The sequence below is a fragment of the Acyrthosiphon pisum genome, chromosome A1, assembly GCF_005508785.2.
Source record: "Acyrthosiphon pisum isolate AL4f chromosome A1, pea_aphid_22Mar2018_4r6ur, whole genome shotgun sequence".
Taxonomy (NCBI): domain Eukaryota; kingdom Metazoa; phylum Arthropoda; class Insecta; order Hemiptera; family Aphididae; genus Acyrthosiphon; species Acyrthosiphon pisum.
The window spans coordinates 112,716,433-112,732,730 of NC_042494.1; the positions used below are offsets into that span (position 1 = coordinate 112,716,433).

General features: G+C 26.0%; 2 protein-coding genes across 5 annotated transcripts; one reads left to right on the top strand and one right to left on the bottom strand.

Moving 5' to 3' along the window:
* The first annotated feature begins 170 nt into the window (after positions 1–170).
* On the top strand, positions 171–9,492 carry LOC100164899 (alanine aminotransferase 2). Of its 4 annotated transcripts, none has more exons than XM_008181913.2 (13): positions 171–192; positions 2,784–2,946; positions 3,007–3,096; positions 3,742–3,850; positions 4,876–5,006; positions 5,328–5,441; positions 6,312–6,441; positions 6,924–7,003; positions 7,145–7,265; positions 7,337–7,458; positions 7,525–7,710; positions 7,772–7,920; positions 8,238–9,492. In XM_008181913.2, exons 2-13 carry the CDS (start codon positions 2,824–2,826, stop codon positions 8,326–8,328), a joined length of 1,446 nt encoding a protein of 481 aa, XP_008180135.1. In that variant the 5' UTR covers positions 171–192; positions 2,784–2,823; the 3' UTR covers positions 8,329–9,492. The 4 variants fall into 4 exon arrangements, with proteins under 4 accessions (XP_008180135.1, XP_001948711.2, XP_008180133.1 ...); XM_008181911.3 differs by lacking the exon at positions 171–192 and adding an exon at positions 1,464–1,998; XM_008181912.3 differs by lacking the exon at positions 171–192 and adding an exon at positions 2,037–2,288.
* Positions 9,493–11,253: 1,761 nt separating this feature from the next.
* On the bottom strand, positions 11,254–14,334 carry LOC100166913 (actin-related protein 2/3 complex subunit 1A). Its single transcript, XM_001948502.5, has 8 exons — positions 13,990–14,334; positions 13,747–13,904; positions 13,561–13,669; positions 12,880–13,176; positions 12,243–12,424; positions 11,957–12,060; positions 11,676–11,853; positions 11,254–11,558 (listed from the first exon to the last, which is right to left on the bottom strand). Exons 1-8 carry the CDS (start codon positions 14,048–14,050, stop codon positions 11,523–11,525), a joined length of 1,125 nt encoding a protein of 374 aa, XP_001948537.1. The 5' UTR covers positions 14,051–14,334; the 3' UTR covers positions 11,254–11,522.
* Positions 14,335–16,298: the final 1,964 nt, after the last annotated feature.

The window sequence follows — 16,298 nt, forward strand, 5'->3', positions numbered from 1 at the left end:
CCTGATATATTGTTACAATATCAGTTGAAAAATATTAAAAATACATAGGCACAATTATTTTTTATAAGCATTTGAAGTTGAAATTTGACAAAATTTATCAAATTTTAATTTGAAAAATTATTTTGATGTTAAAAATTTATAAAATGTTCAATTTTTGTATCTAAGAATTGAAAATTTAAAACAAGATTCCACGTAAGTAATTAATTCTGTTACCAAAAAATCTAAAAAATACATTTACACAGTTTATTTTTATAGTCATTTTAAGTACAAATTTGGACGAAATTACATATTAAAAACCTAGGATAACTATATTAGTTATTTTGTTGTGATTGTATAATATTATTCGTGGGTACCTACTTGAAACTTCTAAAGTATACTATTATATATCTATGATAGTACCACGGTTTTTTGTTGATGTATAACGCGTTATAAGTACCTAATAGATATTATGATATGATTAATTTGGAATTTATTATAGGTACCTATTATAGGTCAATTTTTTTTAAATACTATAGACTATAATATAATATTATGTCTTATACCTAGACTGACATACCGTCTCCGCTCAGAATCGTTTTTCTTATACAATGATATTATATCATTGAATTCAAATTTAATACCATCCATTATACAGTGACCCACTTGTAACCTACTGTACAGCAGAGCGAAATCCACTTACCCACCTTTTTTTCTTTCTATATGATATGATATTTTAAAATGTTTATCTTTGGGCCCCCCCATTATGGGTTGGGACTTGGGGCCCTGGGCCCGTGTGTTTGACACACGCAACTCACCCGGTTATTGCGGCACTGATTCAGCGCCACCAACTTTTACGCTTTTTGAAGACATTATTTTCAAATATAAAATAAAATTACACTTGTACAATTGACAGCATTACAACCGTCTATAACCCACCTACTAATGAGCACTAAAATAATATTGTGATAATTCTGTTATAATATGCTTATATATAAACAATTTTTAAAAATTAACCAAGACTGGAAATTGAGAAGTTGCCCGCTTGCGTCGTTTCTAAGTATTTTTATGAATTCACAATAATGCGGGTACAATATCATAGATATGAATGTATGATATTAAGGAGAACTATCAACTATTTATAGTTATGTGTTATGTGTTTATAGTTATGTTATATTTTTAGTGTTGATACATATTATTTCAATTTACTACAATAACTGTACAGTGTACGTGTGTACAGCAATATCCTCGTCCGTCGAGTCTCGGCTGTGTTTACTGTTTTAATATTGTAATCATTCGAATAAGATCTATGTATAGCCGTATTATAGGTATAAGTAAAGGTTTTATTATTATTAAAAATATATTTCATAATATACTTAAATCTTTTAACATTAAATTTAAAACATATTTAATCACTGGTGGAAAAATTAATTTATTACGAAAGAACCAAAAAATGTATGAAACATTTTTATGCGAATGCCGCCTATGAAATATTTTCAAATTTTGCCGCCAGGGGAAAATGCCCCCTTTGCCACTTGTTAAACATGCCTCTGTACTTATTACATGTAATTATTGGAATTTACAATGAAATCGAATGACACGACCAACCTGAAAGGCTGAACCACGGTCTTAGACCGTGGGCTGAACTATCTTTAGGTATAGACCAAAACCGAACGTACGACGTAGATTATTGTGTAGTTCGTGAATAAACGAGTTGAATGTATTTCTGCACGTATCTGCGCAACTACACAATCGTGCGCAATAATTATGGCATAATATAGGTCAACGGGCATAAAATATATGGATATAACGACTTGCCAGGCTCTAATGATTTCTCCGACAACCACGCATTCCCCACTACCACGCGTAGCGTAGGGTTCCCGACTAATTATATGACAAAAAACTCAATTTACTCGAACGATATATATCTTATCAGACCGTCGCTCCTCACTCGGTCAAGTGTCAACTGTCAAAACGATCAAAAAAACTCTTGACTCTCGGGAAAGTGCACGCCTTATTATAGTGAGTTCGGTCGCGTATTTATTATAATATAACAGTAATTGTACTATAATATTATATAGGTATACCGTACTTTAGTGCCACCGTTTAGGCTATACTGGTTTACGGTAAACTACCTTATGATTTTTCTAGTATAATAATGATAATAATAATAACAAAATTTAAATTTAAAAAGTGAAAGTAACACGGACGTCTTATCATCAGCTACATTTATAAATTAAGCTTTTAAATTATAAAAATTATACCATTATAATATACCTAAATATTGTATCGTATCATAATTCATAATATAGGTAAGAAAACAAATAAATATATATATAGATTTTTCTCATATAAACATATTATATTGACATATTTACGGAAAATTTAAGAGCCAAGTATAATATAGTGATACAATTTTATTAAGGTCGATCAAAGTTGTACTTTTGTTGTGCTGAGTCCAATTTCTTTTCGATAACACTTGGCCATTGCTCAATAGATTACGTTCGAACTGTATAATTGTTTTTATCTTAATACAAAATGAATACCTAATTATTCTAATCAGTCTTTCGTCTTTACTTATACGTTAAACGTTAATTGTTACGTTTCGTTACATGCACAACATTACAAAACAGTTTTAGTGTCTATTGTTTTACTCGATTATTTGAAAACTAATAAATTGTGCTCGTTATTTTTAATCAAAAATTAAATATGTCACTGCAAAGGCTAAATAAATTTGTCAGATGTTCGGCAAACTACAATGTATGCCGTTATGTCAAGTCACAATTAGAATTTTCCCAATTTTTGAGGTTGTCTGTGAATTCAAAGAACTTTTCCACCGGCCAAAATATGTCGTCGAATCAGAAGGTATTAAATTTAGACAATATGAACCCAAACGTAAGGATAATGGAATACGCTGTTCGAGGACCGTTATTGATAAGAGCTACAGAAATTGAAAACGAATTGAAAAAGGTTTGTATATTTTTATTTTTGTTTTTATTTTTTCATGTTCTTAATAATATTCAATTTTAGGGTATTGAAAAACCTTTTAAAGAAGTGCTTAAAGCAAATATTGGTGATTGCCATGCAATGGGACAAAAGCCAATTACATTCATACGCCAGGTACAGTTATATTCTTTCCTTATTCAATGGCAGATTTAACAGTAATTTGTAGCAAGTACCAACAGGACTCCCTATTCAGGTTTTGAAGAGAATATATTTAAGTAAGCTAGTGATCCATTTTGCACTTCAAAACAAAATTAACACAGATAAACTTATACAGCTTTTATGAGATATTTCTTTTTGTAATGTATAAAATATATAAAAAATAATAAGACAATATTATTTGAATATTTAAAAAGAGTAAAATTAAGTAGTATTGTTTTAAAAATTGAATTCTTTAAAATGTATAAATTTAAAATTATTCTAACCCTACTAAGTATATTTCTTGTGCGTAACACTGTCCATATTACTGTTTGTTTGATATTGTATTTATGGTTGGAAATTCAACCATCCAATTTAAATCTTCATTAACTCATAAGTATCGTTTTCTAAATCTTAAGAAATTTATTAAAAAGAATAAATAAAAATACATTTGAAATTATCTAACATTTCCTTGATATTTAAACATGCCTTACATTAGTTTGAGGAATGTTCAAGCCTCAAATATCACCAGTAAATCTTATAATCTCTTGCACACATATAAAATATTATATTGAATAACAAAACAAATATTTTTATATTTATTAATTATCTAATTTTGTTAAGGTTTTAGCTTTGGTATCTCAACCAGAACTGTTGGAAGATGATCGATATCCTGAAGATGTTAAAGAACGTGCAAGAACTATATTAGATGGATGTCGCGGTGGAAGTGTTGGTAATTTAATTCAAAATATTTTAATAATTATCTATATTTAGAAATTAAATACTATAATTTTATTATCATCATATTTCATAAATTACTAACATAAAGTTTATTATCTGACTACCCAGTTAATCATTTGAGTTTAAGAAACACATGTTCTATTATAACAATATTCTGTACTGAGGATGTACTTCAATTTGTATTTGTACTAATTAAATTAATATATAAGTCCTTGAGCCTGTCAAATTGAATTAGTGTACAGTGTACACCATCTTAGATTAATTTATAAAATTACTATTGTTGAGTAATAAAACATTTATTCATAATATTATTATAAATTGCTTTAAAAATGCATTGTACAGCTGTAATACACTAAAATGCCAAGGTTATAAAACAATTATTGAACCTTTTTTTTTACTGAACATTTTTAAAAGGTTATTAATTTTAACTCATATTTTCAATTTAATATTCTGAAAATAAATTATGTATGCATAATGAATCAATGATTTCTTCTTTTTTTTTTTTATTTAGCAGTATTCATATTTACAAAGAAAGTTAATCATATATTTTGTCATTATACTGTGTTGTCCATCATTAAGGATAAAGATCTTTGTTTTGATAGACAAAAGTCTCTAAGGAAAAAGTAAACAAAAAAATAAGTGCATATACTAGTAAGAAAAACAATAGCGTAATAATAAAGATAATGATTAATTAATTGATAATAATAAACATTTTATTAATTATAAACAAAATAGAATACAAGGTACAATACCTACATGTTAACAGTTATGCTATATTATATATAATATCTTATTTATTATCATTGAAAATTGTATAGTAAAATAGCACAGAATGCTGAGAATGCTCTGCTAAAATATAATAAATTTTTTGTTCAAATAAACCAGCATTAAAATGTTGAATGTATTTTTTTTTGATAGTAATAAAATATCAAAGAAGCTATTTATATTTATTATGTATACCTATTAATTTATTACTAATTAATAATTATTATATTATTTTTTTTATTTTTATTATAGGTTCTTATACTGATTCTCCAGGAATAGAAATAATAAGAAAACATGTTGCCCGATATATTGAACGTCGAGATGGTATTCCATGTGATTATTTAAATGTCCTCTTGTGTGCTGGTGCATCAGATGGAATAAAAGTTTGTATATATTTGAATGTTTAGTATATATATACACAAAGTATAATAAAAAAATAGTAATAGTAATTAGGTTTATATTAATTTCAATTTAAAATTAAATTATGTTTTTGATTATTATTTATTTTTTTCACAAAATTATATACATACATTTAGATTTTAAATTAAAAATTAAAAATTATATTATTCCTCTACTTTAATGAGTTATTTGTGTAGAAGGTAAAGTTCTTGTTTTTAAGTGACTACATTATTAGTGATGTATAACATATATGCAATATTTAGTAAAAAGGTAATAAATTATTAATAAACCAATGATTGTTATAGGCTATTCTACGATTATTGGTTGCCGATGTTGATGGAAAAAAACCTGGTGTATTAATTCCTATTCCACAATACCCATTATACTCTGCTACATTAGCAGAGTTTAATGTAAAACAGGTTAGTATAATAACTTAATTATTTTGATATTTACTTAAAGGTTACAGGTGTCTTCAACCATTCGATCTTTAATTTAATAAAGGTTAAGATAAATATATATAGTCAATAGCAATAAAATGTTATCATTTTATTATTTGTCACGTTCATAATATAGATATAATATAAACAGCTGAAAATTTGTAATTGACCAACCATGTTGCAGGGTCACCGAGATAATTTTCATTATTGTCAGTTAGACAATAACCCCCCCCCCCCCCCCCCCCATTTACTGTAAATTATTGATCAGATAATTTTTCTGAAAATGTTGAGTAATCAGAATCAAAATTGTTCAAGTAGTTTTTGAGTTATTTAACTTTTGTGTACTAAGGATAATGGCGATTTAGATAATAGAGAAACTACTCTTCAAATTTTGAATTATGTAAATCAAAATGTTTATAATAAGTTACAGTAAATTGAACAGTTCACATTTAAAAAACAGTAGTTTGTATCGTCACAGTAAATTTCTTAATTATTTGTAAAACAAAATTCAAGAATTTGGAAAAATAGTCTTAAAACTTAAAAGTATATATAAAAATTCCTAAAATCAGAATTTGAATTAATTCATTACTTAAAGGATAAATGAAAATGAGCATGTTTAGTGAATCACCCTGTATATAGTTTTATGTAATGTCATAAAAAATTATAATTCTATAATGAAAATATTTGTACTTATACAAACTAATTATTTATTTTGTACTTAAATGGTTTACAAAAACATTAAATTTTTCTGTTATGTGGCCTTTAAAAATTTTATAATTATTACTATAAAAATTTAATTAGTAATTAGTACTCTTTAATCATTATTAAGTTTTTTTGGGTTGTTTTTATTAGGTTGGATACTTTTTAGATGAAAATAAAAATTGGGGTTTGGATGTGAATGAATTAGAACGATCAATAACTGAAGCACGCAAACATTGTAACCCTAGAGCTATTGTGGTTATTAATCCCGGCAATCCAACTGGTTTGTTATTACGTATTACTTATTATTTAATAATTATTTAATTTCAGTTGTGGTGATAAATTCTAATCGTATTTATAATAATTGATAATATTTAAATTCAAATAGTATTGCAAATTAATCAGGTGGGTACATTTATCTTAAACTACCATTGAGAATTTTAAACCCATTTGGTGGCACAATTGTAGTTATTGAGATTTTGTTTCTTAGAATATTTAGACAGACAGGTGAGAAATGTGAGATTTTACTGATCGAAAATGTTAGACAACTAGACTGCACTAAAATTTGTATATAGTGTCATGGATTGTAATCAAGTTAACAAATTAATTATTGTATTTATTTTTTACTTATTCTAAAATCTTCAAACTTTAAGTAAAACTAATTTTTATTTTTTATACTGTCACTATCTAATTTCTGTAGTTTTATTTTATACTTAAAAATACTGAAATTATCTATTTTATAGTTAGCATATTTGAATTGTTTAGGCCAAGTATTAACCAAAGAAAATGTGGTGGATGTTATTAAATTTGCATATAAAGAAAAATTGTTCTTACTTGCTGATGAGGTAATATAAATTATAATATAATATATATATACTATATAGGTATATTGTTTTTTTTATATATATATTTATGTTTTTAAAATACAGGTATTTTATTTTTTAATATTATATTTGTTGTATTAACTATTGTTTTTTAATACCTAGGTATATCAAGACAATGTGTACGCGGAAGGAAGTACATTTTATTCATTTAAAAAAGTATTAACTGAATTAGGATCTCCTTATAGTGAAATGGAATTGGCATCATTTATGTCTTGTTCTAAAGGTAATTTAATACTATAGTAATAAAGACTATATACCTAGTAATATCACTGTAAAACAAACAAATTATGTTAGGTTATATGGGAGAATGTGGTCTAAGAGGTGGTTACACAGAAGTGATTAATTTGGATCCGGAAGTTAAAGCAATGTTACTCAAATCTGTGTCAGCTATGTTATGTCCTACAGTTCTTGGCCAAGTAATAGATTCTTAAAATTTGTTTATGGTCATTATTATTTTATTTTATTTTTTATTGTTCAAATAGACTGTGATGGACTGTGTTGTAAATCCTCCACAACCAGGTGAACCATCGTATGAGAGTTTTCAAAAAGAAAAAAATTGCGTACTAAAATCTTTAGCAGAAAGAGCTAAATTGGTAGCTGATACATTTAATAGTATTCCTGGGATGTCTTGCAATCCAGTGCAAGGCGCAATGTATGCTTTTCCATTAGTATGTCAACTTAATTTTTTAATGCTTATTGAACAAGTATAAATATTATTTCCATTTACAGTTCAAGTTACCTGAAAAAGCAATTAAAGAAGCAAAAAATCAAGGAATTGAACCCAATGCATTCTATGCGTTTCAACTTTTGGAAAATACTGGTATTTGTATTGTGCCTGGATCTGGATTTGGACAAGTTGAAGGAACTTATCATTTTAGGTAAATATAATAGTAATACATTTATAAATTATCTCAGTTAAAATTTGATGTATTAAAAGCATAATATATATTATTTAAAGAAAACAAGAAATGTATCCTTCTCACAAACAATTATGATTCATTAATGAAACCTTTTTATTATAAAGTAAAAAACAATTCAGTCTAACACAGACAAAGCTTGAAAAATCAACTATTATAACTTAAAAATTGATTTAAATACATATTTTAACTATAATGATTATTGATTAGTTAGATTAGATCTAGATTTTTAAAGTACATCTATCTTTAATATATTACTTCTATACATTTTTTTTCAGAACTACAATCCTTCCTCAGCCAGATAAATTGAAAAATATGTTGGACAATTTCAAAGATTTTCATTTAAAATTTTTAGAACAATGGAAATAATATTTAAAAAGTAAAAGAGTATCACAATAAGTAAATTATTATTTAAGTAGAAATAAAATACTAATTACATTTAAATTCTACAACTGATACAAAATGTAAGTGGTTTATCTAAAATGTATGCTAAACTTACAGTATTTATTTTTATTTTAACTTAATTTTATTTTAGCCAGAGATTTAGTTAACTAATATTAATATTAACCTAGTATAATTTAATTATATATTGCAGTTTACTAGGTATTTACTATTGTTTCATTACCATATAGAATTGTTCCTACATAATTTATACAAAACAATTAATTACTATTCATTTTTAATTTGTTGCCATTAACGTTAAGGAAATGGATATTGTATCTTAAATTATTTTTATGTTTACCATTAACATAATCACCATTTACCAAGACTGTTCAAGAATAAAAAAAAAAGTTCCCGGTTCTTTAAATACTATTTTTTTGTTTTTAATCACAATTTTATTCTGATGTGGACATTTTTACCCGCGTACTTATTCATGTATTCATACTAGATTTAATTTTACATAAAACTGTTAACAACATAACAAACAAATTCTACAAGATATCAATTAGTTTTACTAGTCTAAATTTAATTTTAATTGTATTTGTTGATAATTCATTATTCAAAACTTGATAAATCAATATTAGTTTATACAAATCTTATCTAATTTTATCAGAAATTTTAATAATTTAAAACAATATCTTCTTATTAAAAAAATACCAAAAATCTGTTATCAAATCCATCCTTGCGTTACTTAATTTTTTTTTTTCTTAAAGTGTACCATTTTTATTTTTACATCTGAGTTATTTCTAAAACAATTGTGTTTAAAAAAATATTTTAATGCATGTAATATATTCTTTAATTATAATTGATTATTTTGTATTATTGTATGTAATATTATTATCCTTCATAAACAAATTAGGTGTGTTTGTATTCAATTAAATATTGTTAAAAGCTTACAATTTAATATTTATCATAGTAATTTAGAATAATAATATCAGAATAATTGTATTTGATATTATATTATTCTTTTTTTGTTATATAACTAACCACCATTTAGTTTATTATGTACTATCTACTATACTCAATTCTACTACTTATTTATGTTTAAATAAATTTGTTATGTAAAAATACACCTTAAAAAGTAACCTTTTATTTTAATTTATGCTATTGTCAGGAAAATTGTTATCCAAATTATTATTCCAATAAACATGAATAATTCGGATAATTTTAAAACAGGTTAATAAAACAAAAAATAATTGAATACAATTTTTAAAAAATTTAAATCATTTCAAAAAATATATTTGAATAATGTCCTACTCTGCCTATAGTATTATAATCTGTGTCCGTGTTTACAAACACTAATTGTTTTACAAAAGAGCGCCTGTAAAAAATAATCAGTTCACTGCATTGGCGACTTGGAGGTTGGATACCGTGTATGCCTGGTCACATGTTATTTTGTAATCGTGGACCTGGAATGTATTCCTACAGGCATCTACTTTGGAGCTTACATTTTATCAGTTATTAATACAAAAAATCAAGAATTTAAGTAATGACTTACGAGTGTCTTGCCATTATACATTATTATATATATTTTATACAAATTAATTAAAATAATACTTACACATCTATAATAATTTATTAGCATTACTTGTATTGTTAAGAGGGCCAACAATACTATGGGGTCCAAATGTAATTTACATTAAGGTCAGCGTGCCTTCACCGGGTAAAATTTATTATATCAGGCTATCATTAGTCATTACTATGTATCAAAGATAAAACACAATTTTAGTTATTATGACTATCCTGGAGACTGATTACTAGGGTTCAGATTTGAAAGCAAATGCCTATTTTTTTTTTATAACAGAAGAAGAATTTTTAAATTATAATGTGTTTCATTTAATTTCTAAGATATTGGGTGAATATTTTTTTTCATTTAATTTACCTTTTCTCTTTTTTAATTTGTATGTGTATATCAATTGATCTGATAGTTTTCTATACATATCAACAGAACAAATACATTAGTAATTGTGAAAACAGCGCATTGTTGATGTTATGTTTAAAATAATTTTTAATGGGATTTATTATCAGCGATATTGATAAAGTATTTGCTACGGAAAGTTAATTTAATGATTTTGTACATCATGGTAGTAAGTTAATTTTTTTTTATTCCAACTATTTACATCAATTGAAATCTATTAGATTTTTTATTAAATTTTGTAATTGCTTTTTATATAAATTAAATGCTTTTTTATAGATTATATTGCCAGGGGCGGACTGACTGATCCAGGGTGCTATAAACCAGGCAGCACGCCGGGACCCATTCGTATTTATAACACAGGCCTCGATTATCATTTTCAGACCCTTTCTTAAATTTAACTCTTATTGTAATGTAGAACTCTTTCCTAATTTTAGTAAGTTTAAAAAAAAATGTACGGGCCCCTAATTTATTTTGCACCCTGGGCCAAAAGTAGCCAGTCCGTGTATATTGTCATAAAAACCGAACCTTACTGATTACCAATGTTTAAGATTTTTGTGTCTTATGTATACATACATTTTAAACATTTGCAACTGGTATTACTAAGATTTAATTTTTATATGAAATAATTATCTTTCAACTAATCATAATTTATGTAACAGATAATAATATAATGATTTATAATTTTAAAACTAGACAATATTATAATCTTTTTAAAGAAATTAGTACACCAATATTACTAGCCTACATTAGGTAGTCCGTTTTTTTATTTTTTATATTAACTCCTAGTAGCAAAATAATAAACTTGAGAAACATAATATCATGTTGAAAATAATCATATGACTCATTTGACATGTGTTGTTTTGTTTTTAATTTAATGCTTTGTTAAATATTTATTAGACACCAGTATGACATAAAAAGAAAAAATGTATGCAATAAATTCTATTGTTATAATGTTTATTTATTTTGTTCTTATTTATATTAGCCACATATAACAGACATATACATAGACAAGATAAATTAAATAAATATTTTTTTAAAATATTGTTGATATTGCTATGTATTTATCAAAATATTTTTAATAATAAAATTATAATAAATAATGTAAAAAAGTATAATTTAATAAAATAACAAATAATTAGTAACAGTATAAGTAATTATTGAAATCAAATAGAATTATGTACATATAATTGTAGTTCCATTGAGGTTAGATTTTTAAACCTTGGAGTAATTTATCTAAACTCTAAAATTAAAAAAAAAAAAGTTATTATATTTCAATTTGTAACAAAGATATATATAATATATAGTGGTACAAATAAATTTGTTTATATTTCTGAGATAAAAATAATATGTTACTTACGTTGAGTTCCCATAATATTATTTTCCCATCCAAACCACTACTAGTGAATTTCAAAACGGCATCATTTGACTCTGTATGAACACGTAAACATGTTAATGTATTTTGATGTTTAGTATCAAGTTCATAGTCACTGTTTATTCGTGCCTGACGATCTAAGCTTTGAAATTTTTTCATAGCACTAGAAAACATATTTTATGAATATTGAATAATATTATCTTTTAAATTATTATAAACCTATATCATAATTTAATGGTTTCTTTAGATTTCTTGTGTATAGCTACCTTAAACCAGCAGCTTCTTTTTTCTGAGAACTGTCAATTTTAGAAACAAATTGCACTTTATTATTGGAATCAACGCAGTACAACATTGGACAACATCCATGACCCTATTTATAATAAAATATTAATTTATACTATAGAGTTTATATTATATAAGTTTTAGTATGTAATGCCTATAGTTTAATATGCTAATCAAAATGATCTGCATGGAATAGATTTGATTAGTACTTTCTTAATTGCATATTTTATTGGAAAAGTGTATTTTAATTTATAATAATTATAAACTCACTGCAGCAACTAATGCTCGATCAGAAACCCAAATACAACTTATGAAAGGTAACTCATTTGTTTTTAATTTATTTACAACTATGCTTCCTTTAGAAACATCAGCAATAGTAATAGATGAATCATGAGCAACCCAACATAATCGGTTACCAGTTTTATTAAATGCTAGTCCATGAATCCATCCACCTAAAATATAATTAATTCAGTAAAAATAAAATTTACACTAATTTTTATGTACACTATATAAATTGGTGTCATAAATATTTGATATTTCTTCACACAATTTGAATTGTTAAGTGTACTGAATGTGTTTGAGTAGTTATATCTTATATGTACAATAAATGGTTCAATAAACATTTAAAGGACAATTTTTATACAATGTTAATGGGTTTTAAGAATCAAATATAAATATTAATTATAAATATAATGTATCTATAGCTTGCTAGAAGTGACATAAAGTATATATATTAAGTACATAGGTTTACAGTAATATTTTATTTTATGATAATTTTTTAATATAACTATTTGAATAGACTATACTAAAATGTCTTAACAATAAGATTATATTATTAATAAAAATATTTGTAATAAATAATTTTAAGTAATTCCTAATTACATTTGAGTAAAATATATAAATTTACCTCCTCTAGAAGAATTTGTAAATTCAGCAACTAAATTTGGCACAGAAGTATCATCAGTGTCCCATTCAGTTTTTACTTTTTGACACTGGTCAACTTCCTTCATATGTACATTAAACAGTCTTACTCGAAAATCAGCAGTACCAGTAGCTAATACCATGTTGTTTGGATGCCAATCTAATGCTGTTACTGTAGATCGGATTGGCTTTTTTATATGTTTTGACACCCACCAATCATTTTCTACTTCAAAATAGCACACAGATATTAATTGAGCTCCTGAACCAACTGCAAATTTTTTTTCTAGAAATAATTTTAAAATCATGAGTTAGTGTAATATTAATAATAAATAAGATTATATATTTTAAAATACTGGAAGCAACATAGAAAAACATAAGTAGTACATTTTGTAATGTTTAGTTATTTTAATACCATTTTTGTGTAGTTAAGAACTTTGTATATTTTTAAAAGTAAGTTGTAAAGTAAATTAAGTGACATATTTTCAATTCAAAAAACTATTCTCAATAGTAAAGTACATTTTTTTATGTAGTAAATATAAGAGAAACAGTTTTGAAAAATGTAAGAAATTTATTATAACTACCAAACTTCAATGAAAATTGAGAATAAATTTTAAATATACTGTTGAATGTTGATACCCCACATAAAAATATAATATCACAAAATTACCATTGGGCGACCATTTAACACAAGTCGCGGCTCTACTAATTCTTAATAATACAAGAGTTGGTTTCCATTTTCCCTTGTCATCAATTGTCCATACATATGCATTACGATCCTATTAAGTGATAAAAGAAATATAATTATAAATAAATAAATAAATAACAATATATAGATACATTTAATAGAACTTACAGCTGAGCAGGTAACAATTCGATTAGTGTTAGGTGCCCAATCAATTCCAGTTACTAGAAGTCCATGCTGATCTAGATTATCTAACAATGTCCAGTCACTCAAATTTGGTTCATATTTGTATATTTGCACTTCATTACTATTTGGAATTACTGCTATCTCTATATTATAATATTAAAATTAAAGGATTAATAACATTTTTTTGTATACTTCAAAATATAAATTAGTTGATTGAATTAAACTTACGAGTTCTATTTGCATTCCATGAATGTGAAGTAACTGGATTATCTCCTAAGTTGTATTCCATTGTACTAAATTGAATGAATTAAAACTAAACGTTTAGATACTATTTTAAATTATAATAAAAAAATTTTTATTTAATTATTAGATGGTTTTTTGGATATAATATCAAATAGTAAATACGATGATAGTCCTTAACCAACTTAGCAACTCCCAAGTCCCAAACTTCCAACTTCAACTAATTACCCAGTCACAAAGTATAGAAGTGTGCACAAAATATACTGAAAATAAGTGAGATCTGAGTAATCAAGTCCCAAACCCAAACTTCCAAAACGGGCTGGCGGGCGGCGGCTCACAGACAGCTCAGCAGTGTAGCACTCCGTATTAAGTGATAAACAGTATGACACTATGTACAATATTAATTATACAATAATATGTGCAACATAACACATTTTTTTTTTATTGTAACCACCTTTTTTGAGTAGGTACGAATAGTCAATAGACAGGGGCGGACTGGCCCAGGGTGCTATACACCAAGTAGCACCCCGGGCCCCCGTTTGTATTTATGATCCGGGCCCCCGATTACCACAGTCGGTATACGGTATAATACTGGTATAGTACGGTGTTATACAAAATAAAAATAAAATAACATATTTCAACATCTCTACAAATAAACAACATGTTATTCTTAATTTTTTTTTTATATTTACTTATAAAACTAAGGGCTCTTTTCTAATTTAGGTAGGTTTGAAAAAAAATTACGGGCCCCTAATTAATTTTGCACCCCGGGCCAAAAATAGCCAGTCCGCCCCTGTCAATAGACTAACTTAAATTTGGTTAAGCAACTTTGACTTCAATTTTCAAAGTTATTTTCTATCTTAAAAATTGACTTACTGAGAAGTGAGAGTGAGCCAAAGTTTTGATTTATGCAATTATGCATGTTGTATTCATCGTATTTTTTTTAACAATCTATCTACAATTCTACAATGTTCCGTGTGATTTCATGTTTTTTTCTGGTACGTAACTTATTCGCACATTTACATTATTATTTATTTCCACCAAATAATCAGTAGACTGTTAAAAAATATGATAAATACAATATCAATACATCATGCATGAATCAAAACTTTGGCTCACCCCTCAGTTAGTCAACTTTTAAAACTTTATAAGTTAAAGTTGCTAAACATAGAATAATTTGTTAATTTTCGTGAATCGTGATTTTGATGTATTTTGTCAAGATTTTAACTTCAAAAGTTCAGACGCTCATACAGAGGCGTGCCCAGGATAAAAATGTAGGACAGGCCCGGTTATAATTGTTTTAATTTATATAGGTACACATTATTTTTTTGAAAATAATAACGCATTATTTATAACATTTTTAAATTTAATTAGAAAAAATGATCATATAATATAATATAACACAATTTATTCCTCCTGTTTGGCTTGTTAATAATGTTTCAAAGATATTAAAAGTGAATACAAATGAAACAAAAGTTTTTTTTAATTATAAGTACCTACATAAAATATACTTATTTAGTGAATCGAAGTCATCGATTTTTCAATTCAAGGATATAGGTACTTTGTACCATAAACTTTAAATACTACGTTGTTTGTCACAAATTTTACGACGAGGAAAATTAATAACCGGCTGAAGAGGTTGTAAATCACTATTTCAGCTAATATCAAACACTTTTAAGCTAGAAGAAGAAGTTGAAGACTCGTTAGAAGTTGAGGTAACATTTAATTTAAAAATGTTCAATTGAGGTTGATCTGTTGTACTATCATCATCGTTCAATGTCCTTGTTCCTTGTGGATTTCGGAATAGGTTTATAAAACTGGCTGTTCATTTTATTTTAATATATAATTAGTAGGTAGTCAAATTTTAAGCAGTTTCATAAAAGAAAAATGTATTTAGGTTATTCTAGGGTGACCATAAAAATAAAATAAAAATACGGGACACTTAAGTTACATAACTAAATATATTAATATAAAAAAAACAAATTTAATGTATGCTGTATAATAGTTTTTAAATACAAATAAAATATTAATAAGTATAATATGTACACAAAAATCCAAAATTGTTTAGTCGTCGTCCGATAAGCAGTAGGAACTGGGCCCACAATTATTCACGCTTGATATAAAAGTGTGTAATAAATAAATAATCTTTGTTCCAAATTGGTTTCATTTCGTATCATTTCGTTATACGAAGAAAACACAGGGCAGGCCCGGGCCTACCAGGCCTACCCGCTGGGCACGCCACTGCGCTCATAAAAAATTATTCTGTATTTACGCTCAACTTTTATTTTAATTTCCAC

Coding starts and splice junctions, on each gene's coding strand:
- LOC100166913 (XM_001948502.5), bottom strand. CDS start 14,050: ATGGAATACAACTTAGGAGATAATCCAGTTACTTCACATTCATGGAAT. Junction 13,670..13,746: donor GAATTGTTACCTGCTCAGCT/GTAAGTTCTATT, acceptor ATCACTTAATAG/GATCGTAATGCATATGTATG. Junction 11,854..11,956: donor AAAGAAGCTGCTGGTTTAAG/GTAGCTATACAC, acceptor TATGTTTTCTAG/TGCTATGAAAAAATTTCAAA.
- LOC100164899 (XM_001948676.5), top strand. CDS start 2,686: ATGTCACTGCAAAGGCTAAATAAATTTGTCAGATGTTCGGCAAACTAC. Junction 7,266..7,336: donor ATTTATGTCTTGTTCTAAAG/GTAATTTAATAC, acceptor AAATTATGTTAG/GTTATATGGGAGAATGTGGT. Junction 7,459..7,524: donor GTCCTACAGTTCTTGGCCAA/GTAATAGATTCT, acceptor TTGTTCAAATAG/ACTGTGATGGACTGTGTTGT.